This window comes from Euphorbia lathyris, chromosome 8 (assembly GCF_963576675.1).
Source record: "Euphorbia lathyris chromosome 8, ddEupLath1.1, whole genome shotgun sequence".
Lineage (NCBI taxonomy): Eukaryota > Viridiplantae > Streptophyta > Magnoliopsida > Malpighiales > Euphorbiaceae > Euphorbia > Euphorbia lathyris.
This window is the reverse complement of record NC_088917.1, coordinates 25065988-25076609: the sequence shown is the minus strand read 5'-3', so window position 1 is coordinate 25076609 and position 10622 is coordinate 25065988. Positions and strand designations below refer to the sequence as shown.

General features: G+C 34.6%; 1 protein-coding gene across 1 annotated transcript; it reads right to left on the bottom strand.

The window, feature by feature from the left end:
- Window positions 1–1105: 1105 nt before the first annotated feature.
- On the bottom strand, window positions 1106–3397 carry LOC136203473 (transcription factor RAX2-like). Its single transcript, XM_065994631.1, has 3 exons — window positions 3251–3397; window positions 3010–3139; window positions 1106–1682 (listed from the first exon to the last, which is right to left on the bottom strand). Exons 1-3 carry the CDS (start codon window positions 3384–3386, stop codon window positions 1205–1207), a joined length of 744 nt encoding a protein of 247 aa, XP_065850703.1. The 5' UTR covers window positions 3387–3397; the 3' UTR covers window positions 1106–1204.
- Window positions 3398–10622: the final 7225 nt, after the last annotated feature.

Here is a 10622-nt window from a genome sequence, read left to right as displayed (position 1 = left end):
TCCCCGCTCCACTTACATCTCTAATTCAAGCAAATCGTGTTTAATAAATAGGAAACTAATTCATTTAATCTTTTTTATGATCCACTATGACATGTACAGTTGCACTTCTTACACACTCTCAGAGCCGATTCTGAATTGTACTGTTTATATTTAATCAATGTTAAGTTTAAAACTGCATAATTATTTTGTACGTATAGAGTAAACCAGCTCTCCTTACTAATCATATTGGTAAATTTGCATCTTAAAGAAAAAAAGAAAAGTACGTAACACATATAGTGATGGATGGTTATGAACTTATGAGCAGAAGTAGAAATATTCTTTGATATTTGAATTGAAGGGGATATCCCAATCCCATGCATGTTTTATGAACTCTTATTCGTCACAACCAAACAAACTTTGATCATGACATCTCTCCTTTTTCTCTATCTTCCAACAACCTATTTCAATTCACATTATTCAAATAAATTAAAATATATACAAGACGACTTTAATACTCTATCAATAAATATATATAGAAGACTTCGTGTTACTTTGTTATTGGCCCTTTATTCAATATAAAGGGCAAAATTAAAAAGTCTAATATTAATTAACATTTTTTTAACATAAACCTTATAATTAGTTGCATTACAAATATATTTATTTCTCTCTTAGTCAAAGTTTCTCTTCTAACATGAATAAAAGATTCACAATTGCACATGTGACAGTAATTCCTAGTATAAGCTAGCATAAGTTGTTACTAATCAAATCATTGTCTTTCGTTATAAATATTTATCACATTTCACCAAGTCACACATATTTGATTCAAATTAAATTTATAAAAAATTGACTACAATAACATTTATCTCAATATGCCACGAGTCCTCTTAGTATTCATTAAATTAAAATACTTCTCATCCCACTTATGCAATTAGACTCTAATATTATGAAATTAGAATTTTTTTCTAACAATATTATGGGATACCATATCTTCTACCCGTTCTGCAACAGATGCAGTAGAAAATCCGTAACTGAATTTTATTATCCTGATACGGTATTTTCTGTACCAAATCAGTGTTTTCTTGTAGTAAATTATTAAGAACAGAGGTAGTAATAAAATATTATTAATTATAAGAAATCTTACTATTCCAAAATATATTGTATCTTTGAAGCACTGAACATAAAAATCCTATTAAATTAGTGCTAAATTAATTAATTAGTTAGCTAGCTAATGGTAATTGCACATTTTAATCTCATGAAAGCCAACATCGTTAAACTGCTCATAATTAAGGGATTCAAATCCAAAGTAAGCCGGAATTCCATCATCTCCGGCAGCGACGACACGGTTGTCCTCCTCCAAAGGTATAGAATATCCATAGCTCAAATTTGGAAAATCCACCGGGGATCGGAAATGGGTGTGGTCCATGAATAACTCTTGTTGCGAATAAGTGCAGAACTTGTCGCCGATTTCCATTAGCGACGGAATGGAATTAAAATTAGCAGATTCTGAATTAAAGCAGGGTGAATTTGCAGGAGTGGAGGTTTCAAAATCAGGAAAATTGGAAGACAAAATTTCTGGCAAAGGATCAGATTTTTGAGAAATATCAATTTTGCCTGCCAAGAACTTTTTCTTCAATTTGGTGTTCCAGTAATTCTTCACATCATTATCTGTTCTTCCTTGCAATTGGGAGGCTATAATAGACCACCTAATAATTAATCCAACACAAAATCATTAGATAAAAGAATAAGATCAATAAGCATCTATGCTACACTGCATTCAGGGCGGAGCAAGAGAGGGTCACAAAAGGTCGGCGGACTCTCTGACCAACCTAATAATCCAGGAATGGGTTCTCAGTCCAGTCCGCCATGGCTAGAACCCCCAACCATGGCCTCATCTTCTTCCTCTCATTTCAATTTTTTTAATTGGACCCACTCAAAACGATGTCATCTTGAGACACATTTTATGCGGGTCCTTTAAAATAAATAAAAAGGGAGGATAAAATTTTTCTCTCCTTTCTTAACCTTTAAAGAAATTTTTTCCGAGTTTCTTATTTCAAAACCCCTAAAATTCAGTTTTTTTTCAGCACCAACACTAAACCGTCGGATCGAAGCTTTTTTTATATAGTTTAGCCCTCCGAGATTTCGGTATAGGCTCTCCGTTGACCATATCCAAAAAGGATATAGAAACCGGAACTGATCTATGGCCCTGTTTGGCAAAGAGCGTTTTGGGATAAAAAGAGCGTTTTTGACCAACTTTATCGGTTTGACCACTGAAACCGCTGATTGGAGTGTTTGGTGGAGAGAGGTTTGGAAGAGCGTTTTGGGATGAAAACGCTAATTTTGAAAAAGCTCATTTTAGGAGCTTTTTCAATTAGCGTTTTGGGATATTAAAATTAATGGACTTTTTTGACCCCAATAAATAGACTCTCTCTTCTCCTGCGCCAAAATTAATGCCCTTATTTGTCTTTTTGCACAAACCGCTATTATCAATCAGCTAATTTTTACCAAACAGGTCTAACAAATAGCTAATCAAATCAGCTAGTCAAATCAGCTAATATAATCAGCTAACAGCTAATGTAATCAGCTAATAGCTAATTCCCAAACAGGGTCTATGTAAAAAATGTAGAAAATATAAATATGGATAAATGTGTAAATAATAAATACATGAGTATATCTATAAATTATAAAAATGTACTAAAAAAGTGCATACAAATTACCAAAAAGAAATAAAAAAAATTATTTTTTAATTATGTACATAAAAACATTGCATACAAGTTACCAAATTTTTTTTTTATAAAAGATAAAATATAGAAAGCTTGGATAATCTAAAACATATCATATATGTAATTAACATGCATCCACTTCTAAAAACACATTATACTATACCATTGAAAATGAGTTCCAAACTAAAAATTTCGTATAAATTTTTGAGAGTTTTGGTTTCCAAAACGGATACGGAAACATAGAACACTTTAAAATTGAAGTTTTCGTACAACATGAAAAAATAAGAAGAGATAGAGTTTCAAGACTTGCCTACTTCCTATAGTGGTATAAAGTGTGCAAATAACATTATCTTCTTCTTGAGTAAAACCACCATGTTTGATGTCTGGTCTCAGATAATTCAACCATCTCAATCGACAACTCTTCCCACATCGTTTAAGCCCTGAATTAAACATAATTAAAATAACAATTTTAGAAAAGAAGAAACTCAATAACCGACAAAAAAAAACTCCGTCGGTGACGCATAAAAACCCGTCAGTAATCAATGAATGACCTGCTTTTGCAGGCAAAGCAATCCAATTCCCTCCGGTGCCGTTTTGTTGAATAAAATTCTTTAGTGTAGCATCTTCATCAGGAGACCAAGGACCTTTTTTCACCTTTGATTTATCACAACATGGAGCTCTTCCCATGTCTGTGTGTGTGTTTTTAAGGAATTATATCTCAAATGATAAGACTGTGTTATGGGTTTTTAAAGAAAGATTATATTACTATATTTGGATAAATGGACTTGTTCTTTATTTTTCTTTTACTTTAAAAAGATTGACTTCGTCTGACTCACGTTATCTTTTTATTTTTTGGAATATGTTTTCACTCATGCATTTACCAAGAAGCTCATGTGGCTTGAGTCATTAATTAGGAGCTTTATCCTTTTGAATAATGTCTCAACTTTGAATACAGTAATTGCTGAGAGAGTTTTGCCATTTTTTAAGCTTCTTTTTGGCTCAAATTCGGTAATTTAATGGTAAGTTACAAAAAAGGAAATCATTGAAAAGAAGTATCTTTTAGGAACATATATATTTTTTATATACCGGTCACATAAAATAAAAAGGGGATCACGAGACACACGTTTTGTAAATCAAACGTGATCACATAAAATAAAAAGGCAATTACGAGACACACGTTTTGTAAGTCAAATGTGATCACGAGACACACATTTTGTGAGTCAAACATGCATGGATTCCTAAATAAACGGTGCATAAGTAGTTTTCTATTAGAACATCAGAAGTGGAATAGACTTGAAGTCCGACCATAGTTAGGGAAATGTTGAGACTATAAAAGTAAGGTTTAACTGAACTCGGTGACGAATACAGGATTGGCGGGTTCGAGGGCTGATTTTACATGTGCATGTGTAATTTTTTTTTTTGCTAAATGGAACTTGTTCAAATTTTGTTTATATATATAAACGTGTAATAATCTGAGTGGTCAAGAACTAATTTTTTTTAAATACCAATGTAAAACTTTTTAAAATTAAGCTACATTGTGTTTCAGATTCTTAACAACAACAACAACATCAAAGCCTTAGTCCCGAAATGATTCGGGGTCTGCTAACATGAACCATCATATAAAACCATGAAATCAAGTCGTGTCAGCGAGACAAATTCGCTCCCTCCACTTCGTCCTATCCACTACCATATTTTCCTCAATTCCCAGTAAACTCATATCACTCTCGATCACCCTCCTCCAAGTTTGCTTAGGTCTTCCCCTACCCCTCACCACTACATCCCTTTGCCACTCTTTGGTCCTCCTAACCGGCGCATCAAGCGCTCTACGTCTCACATGGCCAAACCACCTTACTCGGTTTTCTCTCATTTTATTCTTAATAGATGTAACCCATACTTTTGTCCTAATTATTTCATTACTCACCCGATCCTTTCTCGTATGACCACACATCCATCTCAACATACGCATCTCCACCACCGATATCTTATGGATGTGACAGTGTTTCACTGTCCAACACTCCGTACCATATAACAATGCTGGTCTGATTGCCGTACGGTAGAATTTTCCCTTCAATCTATTAGGCATGTCGGGGTCACAAAGGAAACCCGTAGCACTCTTCCACTTCGACCAACCAGATTTAATCCTATGAGCAACATCTCCATCTACTTCTCCATCCGTTTGGATAATAGATCCTAAATACCGGAAGCAATCCGAGGCCTGAACAACTCTCCCATTTAGGGTGATTGTCTCTGCCTCCCTACTTCTATGGCCACTAAACTTACCCCTGCCTCCCTACTCCTATGGCCACTAAACTTACACTCCAAATATTCTGTCTTATTTCGGCTCAACTTAAAGCCTCTAGATTCTAGAGTTTGTCTCCATAGTTCCACCTTCCTCTCCACTCCTTCTTTTGTCCCATCAACCAACACAATATCATCAACAAACAACATGCACCATGGTATACCATCTTGAAGTGAACTTGTTAGTTCATCCATAATGATGGCAAAAAGAAATGGGCTTAGTGTGGAACCTTGATGCACCATGGTATACCATGTTTCAGATTCTTAACATGTAAAAAAATGGTGTCTTATAAAAAAATCGGATTTAGGGAGGACTAAAAAAATTTAGAAATTTGGATTTAAGAATGACCTAATATGCCAAAAAAAACTAGAATTTTTTATTTACAGAAGAGGGTAGAATTTTGGATTTAGAGATAGCGTTGGGCCAATTTTGGTGTGCTAATTCAACACTCCATCAAAATTTTTGTTGGAGATAGTGAGAGTGGAACTACCAAAACTCAAATTTTATGGAGACAATGGGTGAAATTACCTTACTCATGGTGGTTCCGGCAGCCGGATGGCCTGGGTCTCCCCGTATATCTAGACTATATGTTGGTGATTTTTCCAAAATACCTCAAACCTTTTATCTTTGCCCCTTATTTCTATCATTTTCAACTTTTCATCTCCTCTATTCTGTGTATCGATTTCAACTTTTCAATAATGTCTCAACTTTGCATACAGTAATTGCTGAGAGAGTTTTGCCATTTTTTAAGGTTCTTTTTGGCTCAAATTCGGTAATTTAATGATAAGTTACAAAAAAGAAAAATCATTGAAAAGAAGTATCTTTTAGGAACATATATATTTTTTATATACCGGTCACACAAAATAAAAGGGGGATCACGAGATACATGTTTTGTAAGTCAAACGTGATCATATAAAATAAAAAGGCGATCACAAGACACACGTTTTATAAGTCAAACGTGATCACGAGACACACATTTTGTAAGTAAAAAAAAAGATGGATTCCTAAATAAGCGGTGCATAAGTAGTTTTATATTAGAACATTAGAAGCGGAATAGATGTGAAGTCTTACCATAGTTAGGGAAATGTCGAGACTATAAAAGGTAAGGTTTATCTGAACTTGGTGATGAATACATGATTGGTCGGTTCGATGGCTGATTTTACATGTACATGTGTATATCTGAGTAGTCAAGAACTAATTTTTTTAAGTACTACCAATATAAAACTTTTCAAAATTAAGTTACATTGTATTTAAGATTTTTAATATATAAAAAAATTTGTCTTATAAAAAAATCAAATTTAGGAAGGACTAAAAAAATTTAGAAATTTGGATTTAAGAATGGTGTAACGGACTAAAAAAATTAGAAATTTGGATTTAAGGAGAATCTAATATGCAAAAAAAAAAAAAAATTAGAATTTTTTATTTAGAGAAGAGGGTCTAACAAGCTAGAAAAAAATAGAATTTTGGATTTAGAGATGGTCTAACAGACCTGGGCCAATATTGGTGTGCTAATTCAGCACTCCATCAAATTTTTTTGGAGATAGCGGAACTGGAACCACCACAACCTCAAATTTTATGGAAACTGGAGAGCGAAACTACCATTGGTCATGATGGTTCCAGCAGCCGGAAGGACCCGGATCCCCTGTATCCGCCCCTAGAGACACACGTTTTGTAAGTCAAACATGAATCGATTTCTAAACAAGCGGTGCATGTAGTATATTACTAATTACTCCAACCAGTATATTAATTAGATAAAAAAAATAATAAGAAAGAATTACAAAATTGGGTCAAATGGGAGGCTCATTTATATATTTAAAACAATTATACAACCTACTACATATCTAGACTATATTTTGGTGATTTTCGTAAAATATCCCAAATCTTTCATCTTTCCCCATTCTTTCTATCATTTTCAACCTTTCATCTCCCCCATCCTGTGTATCGGTTTCAATCTTTCATCTTCCCCCTTTTTATATATTTTGTGGAATCACCTCCATTTTCTTCATCATCATATTTGTCTCTTCTTCCTCTCTTTATCTCTTGATTCTCCATCTTCCTAATTCTAGTGTTCTTCATCTTCTTGTTTCTTTCCGTCTCTTGGTTTCTTTCTTCTTGTGCCAATCGAAGACATCGTTATTCGACGTTATTCTGCGTGTATCATATGATTATTATCGATTTCAATGGTAAAAGACGAAAATAATGTAAATATCTACTGTTTTTTCCCAGAAAATAGGTTTTGCAAAGTCTGCGAAGAAAAGATAGACTGAAAATGACGATTTTGTTTTGTAAAAAACGATTATGCGAAGTCTGCGAAGAGAAAATCATCATTTTTAATATGATTTTTTCACTTCGCAGAATCGTTTTCTGCGAAGCAAAATCGTCCTTCTGGGTTAATTTTCTCTCCACAAACTTTGCATAATCATTTTTTGCGAAGCAAAATCGTTATTTTTTTTTTTGTTAAATTTTGCTAACACGACTTAGTTTTTGTGAAAGTGATTGAATATAAAATATCAAATTCAAGTATCCCTTTTAGCTTGAATACAAAAGCAACAATCACAGTAGGTGGTGTCTTGGGGTGTAGGGGAGATGGTGTTCTGGGATGCAGGGGAAGAAAAGAAAAATCACCATTATCATCCCAAAATGCCATCTTATTGTAATCTTGTTATTTTTGCAATTTTATTGTAAATTTTGATAATGTTATAATTTTAATGTTAGAATTGTTATTGCAATCTTGTTGTAAATTTTGATAATGTTATGATTTTAATGTTAAAATTATTATTGCATTCTTATTGTTATGCTTTTTTTTTGTTATATACCACTTCACATATTTTGCAATCTGCGAAACTTGCGAAGATAATACTGCTTAAGAATACGACTTTTACTTCGCATATTGCAAAATCGGCGAATTAAAAGTCATTCTGCGAATTAGTATTGCATTCGCTGGTTTCGTATATTGCGAAATATGCGAAGTAAATTTCATGTTCATAAACAATATTATCTTCACATACTTCACAAATTGCAAAAAATGTGAAGTAAATTTCATATGCTTAAGCAATATTATCTTGGCAGACTTCGCAAATTGCGATATATGCAAAGTTAGACGGAATAGAAAAAGAAAAAAGAGTAAGAAATTTCTAAGTATTATATATATATGAACGGTATTTTGGGAAATTCACCAAAATATAGTCTAGATATATAGTAGGTTAGGTAATTGGTCTAAATATATAAATGAGCCCTCTCATTTGATCCAATTTTATAATTTTCTCAAATAATAAATCCGATTATTATGTTGGATTAACATTATGTTATGATTATATTAAATTATATAGAATTGAAATCCAACCCCAATCAAAAAATTCATAAAACAAAAACGACAGATCAAATATCGCGTACGGTACGGGAAAAAACACTTCCATTTCCTGTATTATTAATATAATTTAATTACTGCAAATTGACCCTTAAATTTAATAATGATTTTCAATTTGATCCAAAGTAATTATATCTTTATTTCCGACCAATATAACATAAAGTTTGACTGATAGTTTTATATTCGAGTTTAGCTTATATATAACTAATTAATAGGTTGAAACCTAAAATAGAAAATTTTAATTAATATTACCTTGAGTGTATATATACATATAATAGCTTAGAATTCTCAAACTATGAATTCAAATTCTCATGTAATTTAATCGAAAGATGAGCTATTTGAAGTGTGTATTTGGGTTTTTTTATTGCTTTATTTCAAACATTAAGTGTTAAATTAGAATTTATAAACAACTATTGATAGCTATATGAAATTGCACATCAAAAACTTATCTTTTGTTGACTATGGTTTAAATTGTTCCATTTGGTAAATATTAAAATTGAATGAGATAAAGTTCAAAACTCTTTTTTTTTTTTTTTTGGTAGAAAAGGAAAAGAAAAACGAACAACAACAAACTACCCAGGAATTAGCCTAGGGAAGCTAACCTCAATCCTATCTTCTAAGAGAAGAGGAGAGATGAAACTAGGGAAAACAGGAAGGGTAGTAACGTCTAACGTCCCTTCATGGCCCGCCGCCGCCAAGCGATCAGCAACACGATTCTGCTCTCTAAAAATGTGTCTGAACTCTACGAACTCAAAGAAGGAGCAAAGCCTTTTAATAGCTTTGATGAGGTTGCGACTGTTAAGACCCATAGAATGATTCTCAGAAATCATTTTGATTGCTTCCAAATTATCAGACTCCACAGAGAGCCTCTTAACACCCAGCCTTTTAGCAAGATTGATTCCAGTAAGAATAGCCCAGAGCTCCGCAGAAAAGGAAGAACCCAACCCTAAATTCTGGGAGAACCCAGAAAGCCAGGCGCCCCTTGCATCTCTAAGCACACCTCCAGCCGCAATCTTACCGTTACTGAGGCAGGAACCATCAGTATTCAGCTTCACAACCCCCTCTCTTGGCCTGCTCCATCCCATGAGATGGACATCACAACACTGAGAGGCTCTGGCAAGGGACTCTCCTTTGAAACTATCGATAATAGAGAAAAGTTTTTTCGAGAAGAAATCAGCTAAGTTTGTCATAAAAACAGTTTTATCTCCAAAAATCTCCTCGTTTCTCCATTTCCAAACTTGGTGACAGATAATAGCAAAGAAAATGTCACCATGCCCCATGTATGGAAGCAACTTTCCTCTAACACCATCAGAGAACCAGTCGACCTCAGAATGTGCCATGAAGGAAGAGAAAATATGGTGTGGGAGAATTTTCCTCCAAACCTCTTTACTATTAGAGCAATCTCTAAGAGCATGGCACAAAGTCTCAACATTGCCTCTGCATCTACTGCAAGCTCCAGAATCAGCCAAGTGCCTTCTGTGCCTATCCGAATTAGTAAGAAGCCTGTCCTTAACGCCCAGCCACAGGAAACTCCTAATACGGAAAGGAACTTTAAGGGTCCAAATCGACTTCCACACATCCGAGGGAGGATCAGATCTAAAGAGAGAAAAGCTTCAAAGGCCGATTTGCAAGAATAAACTCCATTGTTAGTCAGCGCCCAGCAGTGCCTATCCAAGTCTTCCTCTTGATTACTCACCTTCACTCCCCGCATTCTAAGGAGAGTCTCAAGGCTAAAGAAAGTATCAAACTTTGACCAGATCCAGTCCCCTTCCGAGTCAACCACATCGGCAATCCTCCAGTTGCGTATATCACTAGGCGGGGGGGAAGAACACACCATAATTAACGGTTTATCCCCAATCCAGTTATCAAACCAGAAACTAATGGACTTACCATTCCCCACCTCCAGGCCAACTCCTGAGCAGAACTCATCAAACACAGCACTAAGTCCTTTCCAGAGGAAGGAACAATTAGCAACTCTCTCTTTCGGGCCCCCGAAGATTTTGTCTTTCCGATACTTACCACAAAGGAGGCGAACCCAAAGAGAGGAGGGGTTTTGCCACATACGCCAAAGGAGTTTCATTAATAAAACTTTATTATTGTCCTTTGCTTTCCTAATACCCAGACCCCCAGAATCTTTAGGCTGGAAAACCTCACTCCAAGGCACAAGATGGATCTTCCTACCCTTCGCAGCTTCCCCCCACAGGAACCTACGGTTAATCTTGTCAAGATCATTAAGCACAGGATCCGGAAGCTTACA

What these genes read in the sequence shown, in the direction of transcription:
- LOC136203473 (XM_065994631.1), bottom strand. Translation starts at nt 3,386, where the DNA reads ATGGGAAGAGCTCCATGTTGTGATAAATCAAAGGTGAAAAAAGGTCCT. An exon ending in TGCTTTGCCTGCAAAAGCAG is followed by an intron (nt 3,140 to 3,250) that starts GTCATTCATTGA and finishes TGTTTAATTCAG; the next exon opens with GGCTTAAACGATGTGGGAAG. An exon ending in TATACCACTATAGGAAGTAG is followed by an intron (nt 1,683 to 3,009) that starts GCAAGTCTTGAA and finishes ATTAATTATTAG; the next exon opens with GTGGTCTATTATAGCCTCCC.